The following is a 27,357-nucleotide window of genomic DNA, read 5'->3' as shown; positions in this document are numbered from 1 at the left end:
CTGACCATCTGCCTCTTGAGAGAGAGAAGTGGGCATCCTTCCTTTAAATTCACGAACTTCTGTTGTTTTATTTGACTCTTTTTCTGTTACCTGCATTCCTTATTGTTTTGGGTTTGGGATTCTGTTTTGGAAAAAAAAAAAAAGCCAGTTCTGCTTTATGTATTGGTTATTCAAACTTAGTTCTGGTATCAAAATTAAGCTAGTTTTAAGCTCAAGGAGAAATTTAAGTGAAGTCAAAGAATTCTCTTAAAATGGTCTCATCTCAGACACACATACACAAAAAACCTTTTGCTGTCAGAGGTTTTGACCTACATGTTTCAAATGTGCCAGTCCTGGGTAGATACTTTCCTGCCTCTGGGACTCAGTTTGTATTTAAAGGGACCTTACAGTAACTTCCTGGTCCATCCCTGCCTTTGTATTTATGTGAAGCTCTGCTTTACCTTCTGTCCAGAGTTGTGTCTTGGGCCATGGGAAGTGAACCCTGAAAAAGCACCCAGCCCGTCCCAGACAACAGCCTCGTTAGCAGTGGTTCTGATCCAGTCTTCTCAGAATACCAGGTGGCTTTAAGTTGCCCTTTAACCTCACTACTCGTCTATAGTTTTTGCTTGTTTCCATCATTTTTCAGCCCCACAGTAGGTAGATCACAAAAACGTTGTTGGTGGCACGAGTTGCATGCGAAGATCCTTTGGAATGTCCCCTCTACTTAAGAATGGTGACACAGGCTTCTGTTGGAGGGTGAGATGAAGGAACAGCCCCTGCCTCTCGAATTATTGAAATCTTGGAAAGAAGTTTAGAGCAATTAGATGAGCATGTCTTTTTTTACTTAGACACTGTGATTAAATGCAATAGATTCATCTGAGTCATTAAATGATCAAATTATGAGTAAAGAGCCATCCCTTCAAGTATAACCTGTAAGGATAGAAATCTGCTAGTGACCAGTAGTTGGAGGGGGAGGATGGGTGGGTACTCACTCATTTAATGCTAGAACATGACAAATTAACATACCAATTATATGGTAAACTATTGCCTGTGAAACCACTGTAGTCACTAAGTAAAAAACTTTAAATTTTTAAACTCCTTATTTTTAATATTTTAATATCAACTTTACCCTAGCACTCATTTTAAAAACAAATTCTGCATTCGGTTGTAGACATTTATTGACCAATATTTAAAAATCAAATTAGGATATTTTAAGTAGAGAGATATGTAGTCTATTGTTGCTATTTCTTTTTTTTCCTTTTTAGACCTCTGATTAAAGGGAGTGTAATAGTAATCATCTTAATGAGAGGGATTAGGGTACAAGCTCTTATAAGTAGATAGAGACCCGGTGCACGAATTCGTGCATGGGTGGTGTCCCTTGGGGTGACCTGCAGAGATGGGCCCCAGCTCGCACCCACAGCCTCACAGCCCCGCAGCCCCGCCTGGCACCCCACCTTGGCCTGATGCCACCCCCTCACCTGCCCCACCATCCCACCTGCGGGGCGATCCCCTGCCTGGCTCCCTCAGCGCCCCTTGCCACTGCTGCTAGTCACTGTCTGTGGAGCAATCAGTGGGGCGATCAGGCCCCCACTCGCACCCACCTTGACCTGGCGCTGCCCGCTTACCTGCTCCACCATACCGTGGTCCCGCTCTCATCGGGGCCCATTGGGGCTGGCAGCGCCTCCATTGCTGTCTGCTGCCAGCGCTGTGTCACCTGCCATGTTCTGCCTTGGTCATCTGTCACCTGCCTTGGTCATCAGCACACATCATAGCCAGCGGTCAAATGACTGCCCAAGGGGACAATTTGCATATTAGGCTTTTATTCTATAGGATTGGCCTCTGCTCAGTTACGGAGGAAAAGCTGATCATGGACACACACCACTGGTCTAATGCACTGCCATCTCTCCATTTAGCCGGCATTTTACTTCAATGGGGTTCCTTTTCTCAAGTGCTGATAACACTGGTAGGTTCTCAAGTTCTGGCTATGAAACCATCGCAGAGCTAATTATTAGTAATAAAAATTCACTTATTCCATGGAAGACTGAAAAAGCAAGAATTGATCCCCAAAACCTATTTGCATTGGTAACAAGCTATTTCCCATTCAATCTTTAAAAATATTACTTGGTTTCAGATACAGGCTGTGCTTTATTGCTCCAGGTGTGGCCTGGTCTGCCAGATGCTGCCGCAGCATTAGTCGAGAGATTGATTTCCTGAATCAGTATGTGCTGAAGTGGGGCAGATAAAATTAGGTCATCTTTCTAATATGGTTGGCCAAACTTTTTCCCATCAACTATACCTTCAAATGAAACTTCCTTCTTAGTTATTTCAGTTTTTTGGTTTTATTTTTGCCTATCGTTGGCCCAGCTTATGGGTAAAAAGTTCCAATATCTGAAAAACTAAGGACATAATTTTCACTATTCAAATGACGTTTCTACACAAAACCTTTTGCTTAGCAGATGACTTCTCTTTCCACCCTGGAGATCGGCATGGATGGCATGCAGCTCACTTTGAATACCCTTGTACTTGAATTCTGAAGGCCACGGTGTTTAGTCCTTGTGATTGACCCCTTGGGCTTTCAGAACAATCTCGAGCAGGCAACTGGCACCCACAAGGCTGGTGAGGGGCGAGGATATGTTCATTGTGAGTCTAGGTATCCACTCACCTCTCTCCAACATTACTATTCTGACAAGTAGCTATATACAAGTGAGATCTTTTGGTTGTCAGTGGGACATTCAGGTGAGATACACATGACTCACATCTGGCTCATACTCAGCGCTATGAGTTGAATGACATTTTCAGTTCGTGGAAACTTCAGAATTATTGCATCTTGATAGATCAGAGGAGGCAGAGGCTATTACATAACAAGGTTGGTCCCTGTCCCACAAGACAAGTGTGTATTCGGGGGAGGGTACAGAAAAACATTCTATATAGAGCTTGGCTCAACCACACATTCTCTGTACAATGAATGCTTTTAGACCTCTCCTTGCCCTTATTCCCATCCATCCACCCACCTTTCCCACACCCTCCCTCTTTCCAAATACTTTTTTATTCTATATTCAGCATTAGGCCTACATCAGGTGCTGGAGATATAGTCAGGAACCATGAATTGCACTCTTTCCGTATACCTTATAAGCAAACTTCTTGAGTAAAAAGGTAAGCCCTTTCTATGCTAAATTGCTGGATAGATTATATTCTGAAAAGCAAAAGCGTACCACCACCAATTGCTTTTCAGTGGTTGCTTAAGGTTGCCTTTTATTTTGCAGTGTCCTCTTGCCCAAATAAGCTGTTTCTGAAAAGTGAGAAGCCAGTTCACTAGGCCTATGCTATTCTTTGTCCCACTGTTGTGTAACAGAGGTCAACAATCCTGGCATATTGTAACGTGAATTTGTAATTGCAATTGATGTTGAATATTGCCTTGCAACAAGAGATGAGTGTTCAACTACTCATTCCCATACAGTAAACCAAACAACTCAATTTCTCCCAGAAATTTAAGATGTTTCATTTTCCTAGAAGCACCATCTAGTGGCCAAAGCTCAAGACAATAACAGGTGTAGGAGACACTGTATTAACACAGTTTAAAGGCTAATTTCAAGAATTCTGGAGGCTTCAGAAGTAACAATTATGTTAGAAAAAATGTAATGGTATCAAACATAAAGGCTAAAAATTTGAGATGAGTTGGACTTTGAAACTTGTTAAAAAAGTCTTAGCTATACGGCATTGGACAATCATCCAACCCTCAACTTGATAATGTGCACAAGGCATACTATCTCCCAGGATGGTTGTGGGAACATTTGGCACAGTATCTACCCTTTCCAGTTGAAAATGTACAAACTGCCTTAAGGATGAAGATAACAAGCTCCCACCACGTTGGCTAAGCATTGGTGACTGAATCACATTTTTAGTGAAAGGCCACTGTGCTGCTTTCTGGTTTCAGGAACTCTAGACTGAGTAAATTCGGCAGCTTGAAAATCCAGGTATGCAGAGTGCAGAGGACATGCACACATGTTGGTTTAACAACACAGGAGAAAAGAAAAAATACTTCTTGGGGTGGGGGACAGAAAGCAATGTCTAAGTTCCCTCAATGGTGGGAATGCAGGCTCAGATGCTCACATCAGCGTGACTGAAGAGCTAGTCTAGTTCCTTCAGAGCCAGAGGCATAGTTTCAAGAACATTTCTGACAAATCAGTTGTATCTGGTATTTGGGGCACCGTCCCTTCCCAAACCTCCCCTCCCCTTCCACACTAATATTAGACATCACCTGTAGATAAAACATGTAGTTCTCCACGGATAACCAACTTCATACCAATCTTGCAAAAAGCATGAAGTGCATATTTAGCTTCTCCTAGTCTGATCTTCGAGATACAGCATGCACTTCACTTTTTCTATTGAATGACTTATGCCCATCCAGTTTATGCCCTTACCTTTGTGCAGGCTTCAAGGAAATGCCAGGTTTTCTAACCACCAGGAGGCACCTGATCATTATGATCCATAAAGGTACAGTTTTCAGATCTTGGAAGAGAATAGTTTATGATGTGATGCCAAGATTTAAGTCAAGTAACCTGGGATAGGCTAATGAGAATAGTTTCAGGTAAAACAGGATCTAATTTAATAGAAATGTTCATGAAAGTTCCACATTGTTCAATACTGTGCTTTTTTGTCCCAATCCATGAGTTCAAACCCAAAGTTCTCCAAGAGCCCAGGTTTATGGGAGCGTGCTCAGAAGGGTCTGGTCTCCAAAGTACTATCATTTAATTGACTATGGATTTAATAAGCTTTGAGGCCTAACAGCTAACCATCCCTATTTAGTTACCCGTGAAAGCAATACTATATTCCAAATTAATTTATCAGCAATATTTTAGTAAGATTAGAAAACTTCAAAATCAAGTAAAATCTTCCTGTCACTAACTTCTGTTCAAAGTAGCTATTGAACTACAAATGAAATATTCTGACCCTAGACGCAACGTTATCACTAGCTTTTTACATAATAAAAATGTTACTCATCTGTTAAGTAGAGGTGGGGGGAATTTAAGTGCCACTTACTTCACAGAAATGGTGAACATGTACTTGTATACTTCCTCAAGCTCCCACAATTAAGGAAAATTAAGAAACACAAGAGATTAGGAAAAATGGGATATTTTAATGCGTTATCTGCCAGTCTCTTGCTATTTTCACCCAAACAGTTCATTCTTTTATCTTCCTTCCTCCCTTTACTTACACATAAGTAAGTTTTCACTTTGATTGAATTGTAAAGTCATAAGCAGGTAGGGAGCCAACCCTATCCTAAGAATTTGAAGAAAGTCAAATGCTGACCCGAGAATAATCGTCCTCTGCTAAACTGGAACAAAATCAATAGGTTAAAATGCCATATTATCTAGACGTGGATCTGTGCCTGCTCTCGAAAACAGTTCCATTAAGATGAGAATTTAATGTTTGGAAGGTCCACAGTCCACCAGTGAGAAAATAACATAAAAGAAAAATTATGTGTCAAAACAATACATCCTGCCCGGTGGTATGGTTCAGTGGCTGAGCGTCAACCTATGAACCAGGAGGTCACAGTTCGATTCTGGTCAGGGCACATGCCTGGGTTGCAGGCTTGGTCCCCAGTGGGTGGTATGCAGGAAGCAGCCGATCAATGATTCTCATCATTGATATGACCTGCATCCTTCATATTTAAATCCCTTCCTTCATGTATTATTTTCTACAAAGCACATTCTTAGGACTTTTATCATTTTCCAGTTTAAATAGCAGTGCCTAAGCAATCAAGAACTTGCACTTCTTCACAAGCAAAAAAAAAAAAAAAGATTACAACAAGGTTAAGGACAACGTTTATTGCTACCAGCGGCTTTTATCATCAACAGTACATGGCTGGTTCTGGCTGCAATACCTTCTTCAGACTGCACAGGGAGCTCAGATTACAGGAGTCACTAAGAGAAATATAGGTAGGCTTGGGAGGCAGAGAATAACTTTTATCCAGAAAATCCTAATAGCTTAACATAAAACTAGGGAACTAAACTCAGTTATTACATGTCACAGACCCAATCATAGAGCTGCCCCAACATCACGACAGTCTCTCCTACTGATTATAGAGTGAAAAGGAGCTGATAAATTACAAAAAAATAAAATCTAAATTTTAGTTGTTACATGTTTCTTTGATAAGTACCTCAACATATTTATCACAAATTTCTTATCCAAATGTCAAAAATGCTTTAGCAAATCTAAAAGTATCCTAATTATATGACACTTTTAAGTTTCAGTTTAAGATAATCAAAAATAAAAATAATTTTTTTTCCAAATCCTAGAAACTGAAATGAGACAAATACAAAAATCAATGTGGCAATGTAAGTCCTTTTTCTATTATCATCTCTGATTCATTTGGGGCAATTTTGAAGTACCTTTTCAGATTAATTTGAATTTGAATCATGGATTAAATATGTCTGTCAATCTGAAATAATCTGTTCACTGAATTGCTAAAAAAATAATTTTGAGGGTTTCCTAATCAGTGGAAGTCAGGCTAGAGATCAACATGCATAAAATTCATTAAGTATTCAATAAAAAAGCAAGCAAAAGCAAGAGGAAAATTAAGTCAGGACATGGGATAGGGTTTGCTAGCTATGAATTTTAGGACTTAAAAAAACACAACACTGAATGTGAATTTTTAACATGGGGAACCTACATTACATTTTAGCAGAGTATATGGCAGAACAGACAAATACTACAAAGAAATTTTTTACTGAAAATTGTTGGATCTTTTGAATTTTATACTTTTATTTGGTCTTTAAGTGCTTAAATAATGTTGAATTATAATTAGCCACACTAATAAATGGTTTTGTTTCTTTTCTGGCTCACTTCAAATCAGCCTGACTCAGTATATACCTTCCCTGGTCTTCCATGTTCCTGCTCCCAGAGTAGTAGACCTCAGCTTGCACTTAAAGGTAACAGCTGAAGCTACATGACAGACACAGGCTGCAGAGGAGGACAAGGGGAAGCATGTCCCTCCTGCCTTGACAGATCAGTGCCACACACAGACCCCACATTTTCTGAAGCATTATCTTCATTATAGAGCCGTTTGATTCCATCATAGAAGTCATCCACTTCCATTTCCTCTACTTTGCGTTTGGCAGAGGCATGCTTGCAGACACTGGCAGCTGGGAGATGATGATAGAAGGCTGCTGTACCTCTGACTGGCACTTCTGGTTTGCTGTTGTCCTTGGAGAAATCTGGGCCTGGGACAGAGGAGGGATGTAATCTGAACACTCCTTTGTCACAGGTCACCAGGGTGTGCTTGAGGGGACGGTAGACATAAACGGAATTTAGAGGCAAGGAAGACTGCAGAGTAGAAAGGTGATGTGCCACAAGCTCCCGACAGTGGATCAACTGGGAGCTATCCATCTGGGATGGGGGGGAGGGAGGGAAAAAAGTTGATAATTTAATTAACATCGGCTGCTCCGTCATCTTTGCTGGCTGCGTTTCTATCCTGTGCCCTCTGCACCCCAGCTTCCTTTCCTCGCCCCATATCTTCTACCTCAAACCCATCTATTCCTCCAGCTTACCTATCATCTTAGGAATTCTGCCTAAATTCTGTATTTTTAATATAAATATCTTTGAAACTTGAATTCTGTATTTGCAATTGTATGCTGAACATCTTCATGAAAGTAAAATCGATTCTCTTGTGCTCACTGCTACATATCCACAACTGCTTTTGTCCAGTCCATTCCCCTGCCTCTTCTAATCTCTTCAGTGATTAAAATTAAGAATTTAAAGAAGAAGCCAGAGGCAAGAAAAAATTTAAATAAGAAATAGGAAAGGCTTCCTGGCCTTGAGAATAATTTAAGTATTTTGCTTTTTAGACAGTAAGTGAGAACTTCTGACAAATCATATTTTTGTAGAAAAATAGCAGGCTTGACAACACTAGGAAGAAATGATTTTGTTTAGTTTGGAGTTACACTAATTGTTTTTGTTTAATTTGTGAGTTACACTAATTCCTTCTTACCCTTCAGGACAGTTCAAATATCAATCCTTCTTGAAGCCACCCTCGACTCCTCTCAGCCCTTTACACACCCAAATTCCAGAATCATCTGTTTCTACATCAACCTGTCATCAAACTCAACCACATTGTATCAGCATGATCTATTTAAACATTTAACTTTTCTATTATAGACTACAAGATTCCAAGATCTTTTGGAAGGCCTTCAAAATCTTACCTCTGGTAAAGAGTCATTAGTCTCAGCCCTCTGTTCTCTGTAATTATAGTTGTACTCAAAATAATCTTCCTCTAGCAACATATATTTCTTCCCTATTCAAAGTTCTTTGGTGGTACCCCAATGCCTACCAGCAATAAGCTCACTTCTTTAGCTTGTTATTAATAAGGTCTCCACAATCTGACCCCAGCCTTCTTATCCAGCCTTATTTCCTAACATACCCCAATTTGTGCTCTCCATTCCTGCCAAATGGGCCTGCTCTCTATTCTGTACAAATCTTGCCCTTTCTTACTTTACTCTTACTCATCCTGTTTCTACTTGTTGAAATTGTATTACCTACCTATTACCTTCCAGGTCTGGCTAATTACCACCACCCTCCTGGAAGCCTATTTAACTATCAAAGGATCACTTTCCAGTCATATATTTCATAAGCATTTTTGGATATTTCTTAACCAAGTTTTATTCACATCTATATAAACTGTAGCACACAAGCATGACTGTTTGCAATACCACGGAAAAATAAAGAAAAATAACATACTCCGCAAGAACACATTTGGTCACAGATTGTTTTATCTCTAAATATATTCATTACTTGTTACCCAGGAAAACAGTGGAACAAAGCACACAGAAAAGGGATGGGATTTCAAAGTTCCTTAAGGCGATTGGTACCCTAGCCAGTACTTCAAGAAGCCAACAAAAAAGAGGTGCTAGAAATAAAAGAAATTGGAAAGTAAAAAAAGACTATAGTGTAAAAATAATTTCCAAAAAATAAGTACCTAGCTTAATAAACTGTGCTTTAGCAAATGAGTGATACTTAGTGGCCTAGAAAAGTAAAAGTACTATAAATATTCTACTGCTTTGATCATTAGGCATAATACCACAGCAGAATTCGGAAAAGAGATAATTTCAAGTAAAAGGAAGACTATGTCACTATAATCTTTCACTGTGAAAAAAAAGTAAATGGGTTGTTATAGAGATGAGAACTAGCAGAAAATTATACTATTAGCCCTAGCTGGTTTGGCTCAGTGGATAGAGCGTCGGCCTGTAGACTGAAGGGTCCCAATTTGATCCCGATCAAGGGCACATGCCCTGGTTAAGGGCTTGATCCCCAGTAAGGGACACGCAGAAGGCATCAATGATTCTCTCTCAACATTGATGTTTCTCTCTCTCTCTTTCTCTCTGAAATCAATAAAAATATGCTGTTTACTAGTAAAAGTGATACTAGAAAGATATTAGAGATTAAACACTGAAAGTTTACAGGGCAGACATCCAAATAGTTTACTGCTGGAAAGGGGGAACAGAACAGCAAGACATAAGTAATAGGTTCAGACGGATCCAGGTTCACTGCACAGCATGAAGCTCTGAGAAATCCTACTGAAACAGTCTGATCTTAGACACCTTCAAGAAGAACTGGGAGACCCTGGTAAGGAGGGTCTGCTTCCTTAACTCACTACTCTAATTTTTATATTATACCACAGCAGGGAACATCTACTTTGAATTTGGGTAAGTTTTAACATCCTAAGATTATCGAGGAGGGCCAAGTCAGTCAGGAAAAGGAGGACACTGAGGATAGCCACAGAATTAGAGTAATGAGAGAAAGGGTATGAAGAGAAAAGGGTTTAGGCATCTCAGAATGTGGACCAACAGGTAGCATACGAGCTAACAGGGGCGGGGAAACTAGGAGGGACAAGAGGAAGCTTGTCTTTCAAACCAGGGAACACTCACTGTACTTTTAAGTCTGGAAGGAACACAGGCAGAGCTAGTGACAGTGGCCTCCGCATAGCATGAGATGTCTGTGATGGGCCACTGGCAGTCCTCTCAACCCAGAGCAAAGGGAAACATGTCAGACGTAATTCTGGCATGATCTCACCAATATGAATTTCCTATACCAGAATCAGAAATCCAGGAGGAATATCTGATATTACTATGGCTTTGTCCCAGGTCTAATCACAAAGATCACATAAACACAGGCGAACTTAGCAAAGACAGAACTGAATCTTGAAGAATCAGGAGCCATCAGGTTTGGGCCACAAGGGTTGGCCACCAATCCAAGATGGTTTTAGAGAACTGCTAAGATCAAGTCCCAAAGTCTCTAAAAGTTTTCTGACCTTGTTTTTAACTATCTCCCCCATTGTAACTTGAATACTACATGGGGCAGACTTTCTTTTTAGAGTCACTGTATTCCCAGTGCCTAGATCATAGAGTTCCCAATAAATGTTTGTGGACTATAACTATTTATATTATATAAAAGAATGGAACAGTGGTTTTCAAACTATGTTCAAACAGCTTACAGAAGGAAAGAGGCCATACTGAATAGGACTCTGGACCCAACAGGTCTCTGCCCTAAACACATATAATCAAGTGATACTTTTCTATTTTGTATTCTGGGATTGTGTGTTGGGGGTGCTGATTTTGTTGGGGGTGAGGGGAGGGGTTCCAGTTCTGAAAGAAACTCTAAAAACCACTGGACTAGAATCTTTAAAGTTTGTGTGGTATTGAAACAGCACCGTGTTTTTGTCTACTTTACTACTAAGGAGTCCTGTGTGTCTCTGAAAAAGTCCCATGTTCCCTGGACTACAGGATAAAATAAAGGAGTTGAATGAAATTATTTCTAAGAAGATTCCTTCAATTCCAAGCTTATGATACTCCTTCAGTAAAGGGGGAAGCAAGACTCAGTGAACACTTCCTTCTTCCAGCACCAGACTTATGAGAGAGAAGCAGCAGCTTCTCCAGTGTTCTTCAGTAGAGAACAGCCCTCAAAGCTACAGAAATACACATGCTGTTTACATTCTTTTTATCTATGCTTCAAAGTCTGTCCTTTCTCTGTGACAGTAACACTTCATATAGCAAATTTTCTGTGTGCTAGCTTGGGAATAGACACAGAGACCAAATCAAGTGGCATTTAGAAGGATGTCACTTGTTCCAATAAAAAAAATCCTATATAATAGAAGCCCAATATGCTTAGTGTCTGGTTGTCCGTTCAATCAAAGCATCATATGCTAATGATATGCTAAGGCCACTCAACCACTCACTATGATGTGCACTGACCACCAGGGGGCAGACAGTTGACCAGTCGCTATGAGGTGCACCAGGGGGCAGATGCTCAGACAGGTAGGTTAGCTTGCTGCTGGGGTCTGGCCAATCGGGACTGAGCGAGAAGGGCCGCACATACCCTGGAGCCCTTCCGCAGACCCTCCCCCATTGGTCAACCTCCTGCATCCCTCCCCAGACCCAGTCATGCACCGGAAGGGTCCCTCGGCCTGGCCTGCGCCCTCTCACAATCCGTGACCCCTCAGGGGATGTTGGAGAGCGGGTTTGGGCCCGATCACACAGGCCAGGCCAAGGGACCCCACTGGCGCATGAATTCATACACCAGGCCTCTAGTAAAATACAATATAGGTGGTTTTCTATTAATGCCGCTTCCCTACTGCCACAGCCTAACATAATGTAATATAATGTAATGATTAATATTCAATTTCATTTTTCCAACACTCTAGGTAGGCAAAATAAATTTTCTGTGCTACACTATTCATATATATAGTATGATTGATGGTTTATGATAGTTTCTAAAACTTCTCACAAAATAGCAACTTTCTCCTAGGATTTACTTTCATTATAGCATTTATTTCAATAGAAATGAACACTTCTCAATTATTTCAATCTAACATATGCTATTAAAAGAATATATCTCACTTGTAAAGAAGAAACACCCTTGTTACAATAACATTACATGTCCCAGAAATGAAGAACAAGCTGAGCCATGCTAAAAACAGTGGAACAAAACACAGAAGAACGGTGGTGCTCTGGCTAATGTGTTGCTCTGATCACTACCCTTTTTATAATGTCTTTCTCTGCTGACAAACTAGGGCCTGAAATTCTCAAAACTAAGAGGTAGCCCTAAGGCACTTCTTGTATGTCTGCTGACTTCTACAGCTCACATCTATAACATCATTAGTTATAACTAATTTACACAAAACACCAAACCCAAGTATTATTCTTTTTTCTTTTATAATATTCTTATAAATTTTATTAATATAACTGTAGCCTCTTTACTAAAATTAGTTTCTATATTAAAAATGTTTTTAAGCTCAGAATTTAAGCCTTTTCTCTAAATAAAATCCAATAAAACAAATCAGAGTAATTACTGCCAAATGAGAACAGGGACATATAAAGGGAAAGTAAGTTCCTAACTCTTTTACGGATTCGGTTGACAGGAGTAGGTTTACAGATTTAAATTTGTAAGTTCTACTTGGTCACATGAGTAGAACTAATAAGAATTCTCTTGAAGTAATTAGTAACATATAGCACCATTACTAACTTTCCACTGGAATGAGAATTTTCCCACTAAACCGTTACATTTTATATAGATGCTGATAAAAATTTAAATGACCCATAACATTTTATACCAATTTGCAAATACAAGTGATGGACTAATCTCAGGCAACAACAGGAACTACCAGGACTAAACCTCTTTCAGAAAGAGAGCTTCACCCTTCCAAAAACTCGGGTACAAATACTTCCCTTTCTAACCAACACCAAATTATGTGTTTGTCTAAAAAAACAACTTCTTACAATTTATGTTTTGATGCATCTTTTATAAAGTAAGTACTATAATGAAACCTACAAATGCCGCTAGAAAGATTTTTCATACAAAACTAAAGGAAAATATATAATTGAAAATCATACTAACTTTTTCAAGATTCTTAAAGTTTTAAATAATCTAGAAGAAGGGTGTAAAGTTTAAAAGAATCAAGAAAATACTATATAAGTTTTACAGGAATAAAAAAGACTAGCCCATAAATTGAAAGTGTAAATTACTTTACCTTTATCTACTCTTAAAAATGGTTTGCCATTATAAGATTAGAAATGTCTCTTATAGTGTTATAACCATCTGGTAACCCTATTTATCCAAGTAAGAGATATACTTGAAATTAACACTATTTAATTAGACTGACACCTACCTGTGCTTTTTGAAGCAGTTCAATTGTAAGGGGAAGCCAATCAGGAATGAGTTTCTCCATTTCCAAACTAACCATGGCCAGAGCAAGCATGGATCCTTTGAATTGCAGAAATTGGTTGCAGGCCATACAGTGAAGTAGTTGCTTGGTTAGGATTGCCAAATGTTGAGATGGGCTCAGTTTAGGCAAACTGAAAAGTAACTGAGGCCTAGTTGATACTGCAATGGCATGGAACTGGTGGAAAAAAAAAAAAAATCACAAGATCATCATTCTAGTTTTACTTAAATGTCTAGGTAAATTATGTATAGAAATTGATGAAACTTTTAGTGTTACTCAATTTTCAATTTTGATGTTAGCTTCAGTGATTTGACATACACCTAATTTCTAATTTTTCCTTAGCTATTTGCAGTAAGTTCCCTTTTCCTAAAATTCAGAACAAAACAAATGATCAAGCAATCTACTTTTCTAGTAACTAAAATAGGATTATATCCTATATAATAAAAAGGTAATATGCAAATGGACTGAACAGTGGAACAACCGGTTGCTATGACATGCACTGACAACCAAGAGGCAGATGCTCAACGCAGGAGTTGCCCCTGGTGGTCAGTGCACTCCCAAAGGGGAGCACCGCTCAGCCACAAGCCAGGCTCACGGCTGGCGAGCATAGCGGCCCACCTCCGTGGCAGCGCTAAGGATGTCCGACTGCCATCAGTCAGACATCCCCTGAGGGCTCTCAGACTGCAAAAGGGTGCAGACCAGGCTGAGGGACTGCCCCCCACTCCGCCGTCCCGCCCTGAATGCACGAATGTCGTGCACTGGGCCTCTAGTATTCAAATAAGAAACTAAAAAACTTAGGTATATTTACAATGTGAAGAAAATCCAATGGTGTGGCTGTGTGAAGGTCCCAATTCAACTTATCCAAAATAATTCTCTCCATCCTCAGAATTTCAGATGAAGAACATCCGCAGAAACTGTCTCTTGCCAACACCTTCAGTACTGGAATTCTCTATCCAAACCAAAGAGGGACAGGGAAGAGAGGACAGAAAAGTTTCATTTTCAACTTTCGTTTTAAAAAACAAAAAGCAGGTGAACAAATGGAGAGAAATATTCAAAAAAGAGACATAACTAATTTTTAAAGAAAAACATTTACCTCATCTTCCTCAACAGTCTTGGCAGCTAGGAAAAAACAGCTGATTGCAATACAACTCAAATATTTTGGATGGGCCTAAAATTATAAAGAGCAAAAAAGCAACTTCAGTGATTTTTCAAAAGTTAAGAGTTTATTTTAAAAAACTAGATATGCAGGTAAGACAAGTATGCATATATTCAATGGGAAGCAATTCATTTTCCCACCCATTGCTTTCTAAGATTAGTTAATTTTTAACTTCACAACCCTAGCCATTTGATATTCTATGGAAATACCAATGTTAGTTAGCCTAAGTTCAATTCTATCCAGCAGAGAAGAGCTTGATTTTAGAAGACAATTTTTAATAAATAAAATTCTCCAAAATAAAAATATTTGTGTATGTGTATTTTTAAGCTAGTTTTATTCTCTTTACCTATCCTATCAGTAAAATTAACATACAAGGTGTTAGGAGAATTAAACAGAAGAAAATATAAAAAGAAGGCTATTAATAAATTTCAAATGCTTTAAAAAAATTATAGGATGATAGCAGACAAGTAGAAATGTTCTAATTATTAATGTGCACACACACAAAATTATATATTCAAGTTCCATAAGAATGAAAGGATCCTAAATATATACAGAATCAATCAGTGGGTTAAAAAAAGTTGTTAGTTTTGACACCCATAGTAGGGCTGGAATTTGCCTGTTTTCCATATCTACAATAAAGTTGGTCTACTTTCTACCTTACTGGTAGAATAAGGGCTTGCCAATCCAGCATCAGAATCTAGTTTTAAATAACCAAAACAATTTAGTCCTAATTATATTGTACGACAGAGGTAAGTTATATAACACAAAGAAAGCCTGTGTCACTGTGTATTTTATACTTAAATATTACATTCATTTCTGTGAAACTGGGGAAGCCTTCTGATGACCATAGTACAACCCTGATTAACTAACTTTTTAACAAACATGCCAATAACCATTGCGCCTCAGTACAAGTGGCATACTGTCTAGGAATCTTAGAATCCTCTGCCTGTGTGAGATAATAAAAGCTGGTTCAATACTATCAATATTTTAAAATAATCACTAATACTAATCAGTTAATACAGTTCAGAAAGTACTTCCATAAATATTGTCATGTCTATTACATCTTTTTATAGATGAGAAAACAATCTCAAGAGGTTAGAGACACCAACAAGAGGTCTAGGAAGTGAGCCAGATCTTGTTGCTAAGATAGTTTTCCAGGTTCCCTTATTTCCCCATGTGTACAACATATCAAACCCACATCTATGAGGTAATCGGAGTTCATTACAAAGATCCCAACAGTTACTAACTTCAAGTAGGCAATGCAACCCCTAAATCAAGGGCACCAAAAATAAATTTAGTAATAAAAAGAATCCCAGCAGCAAACATGTGATTTTATTTTTCAACTAACAGTTCTCAGTCCTGGATGTACATTGGGATGTACTCTTCACATACAAACATACAGATCTCACTTACTAGAGATTCTTTTAAACATACTTTTAAAGAGCTTCATAGCACTTTATTCTGCACAGGTAGGATTAAGGCTCCATTTTTTGCTGTAGCCCTTTTATTTAAATTTTATTTAAAGTTTAAGTGCCTTTATTTAAACTATGAATACATTTTAGATTGTTTCAATATAGACTAACCAGCTAAATAACAGTACTATATCTGATGCTAACAACATGACAGGACCCATTAAATAAGAAATATGAAAAAATCAGATTATACTTGGCAAAATTCTGTTTTAGAAACTTGCCCAAATCAGTTTAAAACATTTAATAAGGTCAGTAATAGTCTTTTCTATAATAAAAGCTACAATAAGTTCATTAATAATTTTTGAAGAATATATGACCCAAGAAAGGACACTGACCTTAAAAGCATCTTTCTCTGTGAAAGGGAGGTTAGTTGTTATAGGGAACCAGGATGGAGGGGTGGGGGACTTGATACTGAGATAAAAGTAGGCATCTCAGATAACCCAGATTTTAGGCAATTAGTATCACTGTAATTAAGGTTTTTTAAAGTCTCTTAAGAGTATTAGTTTGAAACATAAAAAGGTAACTGAATAGCCATCCAAATGGCTTCTATGTTGCATACCTAATAAAAAAGAGTATAGAACCCTCAGTACTGAATTCATAGTTTCCCCCAGCTTATATAATCCTAGGCATACAAATAACAACTGAATGCTTTTTAAATTTTTTTATGCCTTGCCATAAATAAATGCTAACTTTCTGCTTTGAATCTGTTGAGGGCCCACTATGACTGATTCTGCATAATATAATCAAAGATATACCAAAAGGGTCAATATAAAACGTATTCATATATTTGCTATTCAACAAAAATACAAGTTATTTTATGACAGTTCAGTTCATCTTGTTATGCTCTAAATGTATGCCTCTAGAAAGTATATATTGTTCAGAAAACCAGACAATATTCAATAAACAAGAAGTGACAGAGAAAAATGTGTAATAGGCTTATACTTTTCTAGTTTGATTCACTGTCCACATTAGTACACCACTATGTTAAAAGATGACTAAACATTCTGCCAATGCTATATGGTTTGCATTAAAATCAGGAGATCAAAAATTTCATAGGTTAAGCATAAGTTAGGAATACTTGTAGCAAAAAAATTACACAATTAGAAACATTCCTGAAAATTTAAAGCAATAAAAGACATCATGTCTTCTTACAGGTACACATATCACATCCACGAAGGTTTTCCTATTCCTTTCCATCTTATAGAATGTTTACTAATACCCCCAGTTTAGCATATAAAGCCTCAAACAAGAGGCTGTGTTTAAGTGTACTCTAAAATATTTAATTACCTTTACAGTAGCTAAAAACCTGTCCAAAAGACTGCTAGCCAGAGCAAATGTTTCTGGGTAAAGGTTGAATTGGTACTTGAGTTTGGCCAGCCACTGAATCACTTCATCTCTCTGGGATGGAGAAACATTCTATAAGGGAACAATTAAAACATAAAATTAAAATAAAACAAGTAAAGTTTCAAGTTATCATCAAGAATATGTTTAGAATTCTCTCTTATAAAAGGTTAGCAAGTGCTATGGAATAGTGTTTGTATATTAAAAATGTTTTTAAGTTTATTCAAAATCTAGCAAATAAGATAAATGAAGACAAAAGTTTATATATTAGTTATAGCATTTAACATCAATATCTAATATTCTCATTCTTTATTAAATAAAATATTCACTATGTCATCTCACCATCTATTGATAATTAAATTGAGGTTTTCAGGTAATATAACATTTTTAGTTTAGGTAACACTTATTAATTTTGAAATTAAGTTTTCCCAATTCTTGAGAATAATGTAGTGAATTTCTAAGACAACAAATAGGCATTAAATTCTCTTAGGAAATATAAATAGATTACAATAACAGAATGATAGCCCATTAAAAACAAAGCTAGCCCTGGCAGGTGGCTCAGCTGGTTGGAACATCATTCAGTAGATCAATTGTGAGGCAACCCACTATCTCTCTCTCTCTCTCCCCACCCCCGACCCCTCCCCCCCCAACATATCCTCGGGTAAGGATTAAAAAAACAAAAAACAAAGCTAAAGTCAACAGGAATAAATAAAAGACATGAGGGACAACAGACAAATTACATTTTAAAATGATAAAAAAATACAAAAGAAGAAAAGTCACCTGAACTAATTTACCACTGGAGAGATTACACAAACACAAAACATATTGTTTCAAACCTCCTATATCTTATTTTTTAACTGCTGAGTATAGGCTTAATTTTTAGAAGGTACACACTTTAAAGCAGTAATGGTCTAGATGCCTTTACTCTTAAGTTTTGAAAGCACCATAAAAATAAAACAAAACAAACCTGGCAACACTTAATCTACTAATAATAAATAAAACATCCATATGAGTACTACTTCTGCCAGGTAAACACAACCAAGTAGAGAAATGACTCTGAGATTAGTAGAAGAGTATTTTCAGTGAGTATTCCAAACAAGTAAAGGTTTAATCCAACCTTTTGCTTTTCTCCAATTCCCTCCTTCTACCTTACTCTTCCCCCACCTAAATCCTACTTCAAGGATCTCTCACAATTCTCTTAATTTGCATCCCCTAACCCTCAGTTTAGGATAGTGGTTACACAGAATGTTATAGACTTTTTTTTTTTTGGTTATAGACTTTTTACTCCCTTTCTATGTGCTCCCATAGCACTCTACTTTCCTTATGCGACAGCATTATAGTTTCTTGGTGATTTGGCTGAGTTCTCTTGGGGTAGGTTTGTATCATTTTTGTTCACTGGCATATAACAAGCTCACAGTAAACATTCATTAAATGAACATTGATGATCATTTCTTTATAATTCATCCAGGTTAGAGACATTCTTTTATATAATAATAGCACTTTGAGATATATGATAATTTTGTCACATGACTTTTGAGGGGATTAAAGATTGGTCAAAGTGACATAACACTTTTATTTTTAAAATATATTTTATTGATTTTTTACGGAGAGGAAGGGAGAGGGATAGAGAGTTAGAAACATTGATGAGAGAGAAACATAGATCAGCTGCCTCCTGCACACCCCCTACTGGGGATGTGCCCGCAACCAAGGTACATGCCCATGACCGGAATCGAACCTGGGACCCCTCAGTCCGCAGGCCGATGCTCTATCCACTGAGCCAAACCGGTTAGGGCGACATCCACTTTTAGATATTTCCAATTTATTTTTTCAAGTGCTTTTCATATACAAACATAAAACAGCTTCAAGTTGTTTATATAAAGATGGTAACCATTATTTTGGAACTCTTAAGGAATCTTAAAGGCCATCTAATTATGTGGTTTTCAAATACAAGATCTCAAACCACTGGGCTACCAGGCAAATCAGAATCATTTAGGAGGCTCCTTACAGTGCTTCCAGGCCCCACTCACACCCACTGGGCTTGCAGTGGCAACTGTGGAAATTTGTATTTTTAAAAGCTTCATAGTTTTATTAATATGCATTCAGTTTATTAATATAATTCAGTCTAACCACAAAACTTAAAAGTTCTAACATCTCCGATAAGTGATCCTCTGCTTTGGATATTTGTTCATTCCACTGTGGAAAAGCTACATAAATTATTGGAAAGTTTTTCTTCACTATATTCACAATATTGTCTTAAATTGAATCTTAAACTGCTTCTTTCTAGTGGTCACTTGGATTGGTTCTAGTTCTAGCCACTGGAGTAATATAGAATAGAGCCATATCTTAAACAATAGCCCTTTAGTTAATGACGGGTGTTACACCCATAAAGTCATCTCTTTTCCTGATTAAACATCCCTTGCTCTTTAATCGTTTTATGTTTGACATGATTTCCCTTTTACCATTCCAGTTTTTCTTTTTCTAGATATATTCTTTTTAGTGTGTTTCTTAAATTGAGACATTTCAGTTGTTGTCATTAATGAGCAATAAAGTAAAACTATTACCTCACTTTGTCTTACTAGTAGATTGGTTATTTCATTCATCTAACCCTAAATTTTGTTTTGTTTTGGCAGCAATGTCATGTTGACTTATACTGAACTTGTGCTTTTTTAAAAAAAAGGGTATATAACCAACAGTAATTGAGAGCTCAACTGGCTATCTCCCTAGAAGCTTCCAACATTGTATTACCTTAGTAGTTTACTCGAACTTTTTATAAATATTCAAGAAATATAGTGCAATTTTTTTTGTTCCCTAAAGACAATGATATATACTCAGCTTCCATGGCTAGCTATATATGTAAAAATAAAGGCAGCTTACTACTGTAGGTATTGACTATGAGGAAAGAAAACAGACATACCTATCTTCCTAAAGCTGTAATTCGAATAAAAATAAATCAAGCAAACAAAAACAGTTCGTTCTTGTTTCAGAATAAAACAAGGAGATATTTCTAAAATGAAGAATAGAGCATTTCCTTTAATGGTACATATTTCTCCAATGCATGTCAAGACACTATACAGGACAGCAGTACACTTATTTCTAATAAAAGTAATCTATCTAGAGTAAAGAGAAATATCATTACCTGGTTTGTAGGCATTTTCGGCACATTTACCTTCCACATCTGAGTTTCCCTAGAGATTGCCTTTTCCAAAAGGAAAGACAATCTCTGGTTTTCCAAAGGCCCTGGAAACTTCATGATATCCTTTGGTTCTGCCTGGTTCCCAGCTTGATGTAGCTACCTATAAAATAAAAGACAATACTCTTTATGTAATTATAGAATAAGTATAGCAATGTATAAATATGCTGGTTCTTATTAAGCAATTCATAAAATAAAATAAGAATATTATGAGGCAGTACAGGATTTTATAGCTCTTTAAAATATATATTAAAAATTTACAATAGTTATCTAATGCATTCTCACCTTAAATTGGAAACTCAGTTATAAAGAGAAAACATGGCTTTATGATTGATGGAACCCCTGGACTCTGATCAAACTATATTATTAATGTGTCAAGCTGTGACAAAGAATTTTAAGTCATGAACTTTTTATACGAGGAATTCTTAGAAGTAGTCCCAAATATTCCTCTTAAAAAAAAAGTTACATCAATTACATTAAATCCAACCCTCTGCCACTTAATCAGTATGAAACCATCACTTGAGTATGAAACTATCTTTTTTTTTAATTTTAAAATTTTTGTTTTTCATTAATTCTCATGGTTCAAAAATACATACAAATAGCATAGAGTAAAGAAGGCATTATGAAACCATCTTGAATTGAGCTTCCAAGACAGTGTCCACTAGCCTCATATGTGAATATTTAAATTAGAACTGAAGTTAAAATATAACTCCTCAGAAACACTAGACCAGGGGTGGGAAACCTTTTTGTGAGTGCGTGCCAAAACCAGCAAAATCTCTGACTCAAAATTCTTCTGTGTGCCAACCCTAATTTTTTGAGAACATGTTACGCCTACTTGATATCTCTTAAGGTGTACTTATGTGAAGAACCTTGAAGAAATAAAATTCATTTGAGCGATAAAAACACAGTATATGATGATAAAAATACATTTATTTTTTAATGTATAAATGTACACTGATAGTCCGACAGAAAACTTTATGACTCCGTTTGATATTATCAGTGGGACTTCTGCTGCTGCATCACTGATGACAGAGATTTTACATCAGGTTTATATTTTGTGACCTTCAGAGATATGCAGGAGCTACTACTTTCATCCGTCAGGCTACTCCTATTAAGAGACTTAACAAAATTCATCACTGAGAACAAAGATTCACAAGCGTATGTGGATGAAACCAAAACACTGGTCGGATCTAGGAAGGCAGGGAGAGTTAAGGCAGAGGCATAGAAATTGCTCTTCCCCTCTCTCGTCAATCCATGTCTATGGTCTTTAAGATAACTTGTTATGTAAAATTATTTATTTATCTAAGATGCACCGACACTGAAATTATCTGAAAAATAAAAAAAGTCGATATTAAGGAAAAAAATTGTAAATGGAAGATTGTAAGAGAGGGTTTCGCGTACCAGCAAAAGTTACTGGCGTGCCATGTTTGGCACCCCTGCACTAGACCCATTTCAAGTGCTCAAAAACTCCAAGTGACTAGCAGATATTACATTGGACAATACAGAAAAGGAACATGTGTATCAATGCAGTAAGTTTTATTGGGCAGTGCTGATCAGAAAACTCAATAGTAAGGTGACTGGCACTCTAAATCAAGCAGCAAGTTTAAAGAGCCACAGTCTAAATCAGTGTAGGGCAACTGAGAGTCCAAGAGAAATGTCTAAAATGACTGTGTGTAGATAAATGAATTGAGAATTGCTTAATGAGAAAACTTAAATAGATTTGATGAAAGCTAACAACTGGAAAGATAACTTCAGAAAAATAAAAAGATTATGCAAGAAGGTAAATGTAACTATATACCACAGTACTAACACAGCAATAATAATGAAAACACTAAACAGGATTTTAACAAACATTATTAAAACTATGTTGGGAGGATAAGGGGTGCTGAAAGACAGAATGAGAGCTACATCTTTATACTAATATAAAATGCAAAAATTAGCAGTAAGGCAAGTTATTTGAAAATATGATCTTAAATAACAAGAGAAACAGGTAAGAGCTAATAGCAATTAACCTTTAGAGAAAAGTGGGAGAAGCCCTGCAGCAGGGAAATGCTGGTTTTCATTATAAACCTCATATAACTCTTTCTGCACCTCAACTATGTACCTGTATTCTGTATATGCTTCAGGGTTTGTTTGTTTTCTAATTTCAATGTCTAGAATTAACACCTGGAAAGTTACAAACTTTTTATATAACAATTAGAGGCCCGGTGCACAAAATTCATGCATGGGGAAGGGGGGTCCCTCATCCCGGCCTGCACCATCTCCAATCCTGGACCCCTAGGAGGATGTCTGACTGCCTCTCGCAATCAGGGACTGCTGGCTCCTAACCGCTTGCCTGCCTGCCCCTAACCACCTCTGCCTGCCTGCCTGATCACCCCTAACTGCTCCCCTGCTGGTCTGATCACCCCTAACCGCCTCTGCCTCACCCCACACCCGGGACCCAGGCTTCCCTCCCTCTGGCCGGTCGCAGGCACCCAGGACCCAGGCTGGCCACAGCCGCAGGGGACCGTGTGTGGGTGGCTTCGCCCGGGCCTCAGCCACAGGCACCCAGGACCGCAGGGCAGGCGGCTTGTCCCTCTCCTGGGCCGCAGATTCTGGTGCCTGGGACCGTGGGGCGGGTGGCTTGTCCCTCTCCCAGGCTGGAGCTCCAGCCACTGGCGCCCGGAACCACAGGGCGTGTGGCTTGTCTCTCTCCCGGGCCGCAGCCTGGCTGGTCCCCATTTCTCTCTCCCCAGTGTTGAGTGTCTGAGTTGTTATGGCGTGAGGGCATGATGACCATTTGCACATTAGCTCTTTATTATATAGGACTAGAGGCCCAGTGCAAGAAATACCTGAGGGGTCCCGGACTACTAGAGGACACAGGCCGGGCTGAGGGGACACACCACCCCCACCCCCACCCCCACCAGTGCATGATTTTCATACACTGAGCCTCTAGTTAAGTTATGTAATGTCTGGTCACTGAGGTGTATACCTGAAATATAATGATCTATGTCAAATGTAACTGAAAATAAAAGATGATTTTTAAAAAAGTAAATGTAGCATTGTTAAATTTACTAAAGTAAATAACTTTACTGTGATTCTGTAAGAGAATATCCCTATTCTTAGGAAATACACACTAAAATTTAGGAGTAATGGGCCATCATGTATGCAACATACACACACATACATGGGGGAGGGGTGACAAATGATAAAACAAGGTCAAATGTTAATAAGTGAATCCAGGTAAAGCGTTTCTTTTTGAAATTACTTAAAAGAATGTAGAAAAGCAAAAAAAAAAAAAAAAAAGACAACTTATGTAAGTAACTTATATTAGCAGGCTATTATTTACATTCCTTTTTTTCTCTTAATCCTCACCCAAGGATATGTTTTTATTGATTTGGGAGAAAGAAACATCAACCAGTTGCCTCAACCAGGGATTGAACCCACAATCCCTAACTGGGAATCCAACCCAAAACCTCTGGTGTATGGGATGACGCTCCAAACTGAGCCATGAGGCCAGGGCCTACATTCCATTTTTAAGTCTCTAGTAAGACAGATAATAAAATACAATGGAGAAAGCACTGGCTTGAGTTTTACTTCTTTTACTGGCAGAACACAGCCTATTTTCTAATAAGTAAAACAGATTGAGTTAGATCAGTGGTTCTCAACCTTTCTAACGCCGCGACCCTTTAATACAGTTCCTCATGTTGTGGTGACCCCCAACCATAAAATTATTTTCGTTGCTACTTCATAACTGTAATTTTGCTACTGTTATGAATAGTAATGTAAATATCTGACATACAGGATGTATTTTCATTGTTACAAGTTGAACATAATTAAAGCATAGTGATTAATCACAAAAGCAATATGTAATTATATATGTGTTTTCCGATGGTCTTAGGTGACCCCTGTGAAAGGGTTGTTTGACCCCCAAAGGGGTCTCGACCCACAGGTTGAGAACCGCTGAGTTAGATGAATAATGAATCCTGCTAAGGAATAAAATACAAACACTTAAAATAGAATTCTATTGTTTTAAGTAATAAAAGTTATCGTTGTATCTTGTTATATGCCCACTGTTGGTTACAGCCAGAATTTTGAATGCTCAGAAAGAAAAGTCTCGAACTAAAAAACAAAAGACTATATTCTGGTTGGCATATTACACTTCTAACTTTATGATAGTTTCTTTCACATTTCTCCTCCCATTCTTTCAACTGCTATTTCTGCTTCTTTCTCCATGTTTATCAAATAGTTTACTGTCTAAGTGCAGTTTATAAAATCCTTATTGTACAGCATAAACTAAATTATAAATCTATATATGGGGGCTCCCACTCATCTGAAACTATTGCACAGTGATGGATATATAATAGAAACAACTTCTTTAAGATGGAATTATATTTACTGTCATTATAACATCAACCCTATTAATAATTCTGTACTGGTGCTGACTTCTGGATCTTAAGTTCATCTTCTAAGTTAGATGGACTTATTAATGTAACTTATACAAGTACCTCATGTTCTAATATACCGCCTTGACTTTATAATGAACTACATTACCTGTAATTCCAAAACAGGCTGCTCTCTTTCCCAATCTCCATGCTTTTCCACAGTTCTTTCAAATTACACTTGTTAAGTAATTAACAAGTGAAAACAGTGAGGGCGCCCTAGCCGGTGCTCAGTGGTTTTAAGCCCACAGACTGAAAGGGGTGAGGGTTTGATCCAGGTCAAGGGCACAGGCACTGGATGATGTACCTCTGGGCAACCAATTGATGTGTCTCTCTCACATAGATGTTTCTCTTTCTCTGTCTCCTCTCCCTTCCACTCTCTCTCCAAATCAATGGAAGATAATATCCTCGGGTGAGGATTAACAACAAAAACAAAAACAGTGAGTGCTACTAGGCCAGGTATTATTCAAAGTACTATGTCATGTTAACTGATGTAATCCTCACAAACCTTATGAAGTCGGTAGTATTATTAAGTTCATTTTAAAGATGAAGAAACATGCAAAGACATGTGAACACTTTTCATTTTTAAAGTCTTATACAATCAGAATAAACCATGTACACACACTGTGAGCTTCTAATCTTGACCAAAAAATGTCTTAGCCTTCCATTCTAGCCTACTGGGATGTCACACTGCCACATAAACTCAATCATCTATAGTGCAAATCACCTTTACCGCCTTCCCAACACCCTAATTCTACCAGTCTGCTCTTCGTGAGTATTAAGGTTTTCCTGGTCCAGAAGCTCAGACTCACTCATCTGGCTGGTCCCAGGTTAGCGGATCTAAATCCTGCCCGTTCTTTCTTACGCTATGTATCCATTCCCTTCTGCTGGGCTGCCACAAATGACCTGCAAAGCTAGAAACAGGTAACACTACTGTTAATCTTTTCGACAGATTCATTTTCAGAGCAGAGACTACCAGATGGCTCGGGTTTAAACTCTGGCCACCGGGTTCTAGCGGTGTCATCTACGGAAGAAGTGACTTCATTTGGGGAAGCCTCAGTGTCCCTCATCTGTGAAGGAGGCTCCTCAATGAAACCTGCCCCCAAGAGTCCTTGAGGATTCAATGAGCTGCAAACCACGCAGAACGGTAACTGTCAGATAAGCCTCAACAAGTGTTACTGTTATTAACATCGGATCGCAACCTCACTGCTGTTGAAATGCTGAGTGGCTCCTCAATGACAGGACCAAGGCTAAACGGTTGGGCTGAGCATTCCGAGATTTTCCATCGGCGTCCATCCTGCCTCCCGAGATACTTCCCACTGTTCCGCTACCCAATTCTCAACTCCTTCCAGGGTGATGAGCTATAGACCCTAGAGCTCGGCAGTGGCCCTTCTTCCCCTTTTTTCAAAATTTCGCTATTTTTATCTGCCCTTCAGGGTGCAACTCAAATCTCACCTCCTCTTCAAGTTCCCCCACCCACACCCTGGGTAACGTTCCCGTTCCCCTTCTTCGTGTCCCGGCAGCACCGGCGGTCCACCCCGCTCGCTTGGCAAGCGCCCCGCTCGGCCATGGAAACCCTTGGCAATGTAGGCGCCGAGGTCTAAGGGTGGGAGTGGGAGTCCCCGTCTTTGTGTAGGAATGCGGGCTCGCGGAGCCTAGGAAATGCGCGACCGGGCAGGCCATCTGCAGCCCTTACAAAAAAAGTTAATGGTGACCAAAAAAAAAAAAAAAAAGGGCCCAAAGGGGAACAGAGCAGAGCTGTTGGCAAACTGGGCAGGTGCCGAGTTGTTCTTGCTTGGAAGCGGCGAGGGAGCGTCCGGAAGGTCCCCGCGGAGGCGCAGGGAAAGGGGGGGCTGTGGCTGGCGGGGGGACTGGCGAAGGGGCGGGGGGGGGATGTGGAGGGAGGGGCGATGTTATGAGCGGGGGGCGGGGAGGAGGTAGTTGCGGGAGTTGGGGGGGGGACCTCGGCGGGCGCAGCTTCCCGGTGGGCGGCGCGCGCGCGCGCGCGGGTGGCGGAGACCCGTGCAGCCCCCCGCCCCGCCCGCTCACCTTCTCCTCCTCTTCCTCCTCCCGGGCAGAGCTCTTCGCCTCGCAGTGGTGACGCGGGGTCATCCGGGGGCCCGCTACCACCTCATCTTGCTCGGCGCGCGGCGGCGGGGCGCGCGGGACCAGGACCGGGCCGACGGAGGAGGGAGAAGAGGGGGAACCGGGCCGGGGGCCGGGGGCACTGGGGTTCGAGCAGGACGCACGGCTGCAGCCGGTGGGTCGGTCAGCGAATCAGTTCCATGACGACCCTGGACCTGAGGCCGCCAGCGCCGGTCTCGCTCCTCCGACGGCCACCGCTAGTGCCCGGGTGGGGAGGGGGCTCCCTCTCTCCATAGGGCGGCGGGGGCCGGGGAGAGGCGGGGAGGGAGACCGGCTCTGCCCCTGCCCGGGGGAAGCGCCTCCAAGGGGAAATGGTGAAAGGGAGGAAGGGGAAAAAAGGAGAAAAAAAAAGGAAGGGGAAGGGGGGGAAAATAAGAAAAAGCGAGACCGAGGCGCTGCCGCGTCCGCTCGCGGGGAAGGCTAGGGAGGGAGGAGAGGGA

At 39.3% G+C, this 27,357-nt stretch overlaps 2 protein-coding genes across 3 annotated transcripts in view; one reads left to right on the top strand and one right to left on the bottom strand.

Moving 5' to 3' along the window:
- The window catches only part of SEPTIN11 (septin 11), a 96,527-nt gene extending 89,461 nt beyond the window's left edge, over positions 1-7,066 (top strand). The window contains exon 11 of the mRNA XM_070394402.1: positions 1-7,066. The gene's annotated coding sequence lies outside the window, so the exon portion shown is untranslated.
- Positions 5,793-27,357, bottom strand: CCNI (cyclin I). 2 transcript variants are annotated; one of them, XM_070394446.1, is made up of 7 exons: positions 26,822-27,356; positions 20,298-20,454; positions 17,108-17,236; positions 14,286-14,360; positions 14,001-14,141; positions 13,139-13,369; positions 5,793-7,368 (listed from the first exon to the last, which is right to left on the bottom strand). In XM_070394446.1, exons 2-7 carry the CDS (start codon positions 20,409-20,411, stop codon positions 6,925-6,927), a joined length of 1,134 nt encoding a protein of 377 aa, XP_070250547.1. In that variant the 5' UTR covers positions 20,412-20,454; positions 26,822-27,356; the 3' UTR covers positions 5,793-6,924. The 2 variants fall into 2 exon arrangements, with proteins under 2 accessions (XP_070250547.1, XP_070250556.1); XM_070394455.1 differs by lacking the exon at positions 20,298-20,454 and having other exon boundaries at positions 26,822-27,357.

The sequence above is a fragment of the Myotis yumanensis genome, unplaced genomic scaffold (genome assembly GCF_028538775.1).
Source record: "Myotis yumanensis isolate MYYU_CA2020_CCGP unplaced genomic scaffold, mMyoYum1.0.hap1 SCAF_1, whole genome shotgun sequence".
NCBI classification, from domain to species: Eukaryota; Metazoa; Chordata; class Mammalia; order Chiroptera; family Vespertilionidae; genus Myotis; species Myotis yumanensis.
Note: the sequence above shows the minus strand (reverse complement) of the source record. Positions and strands in the feature narration are given on the sequence as shown.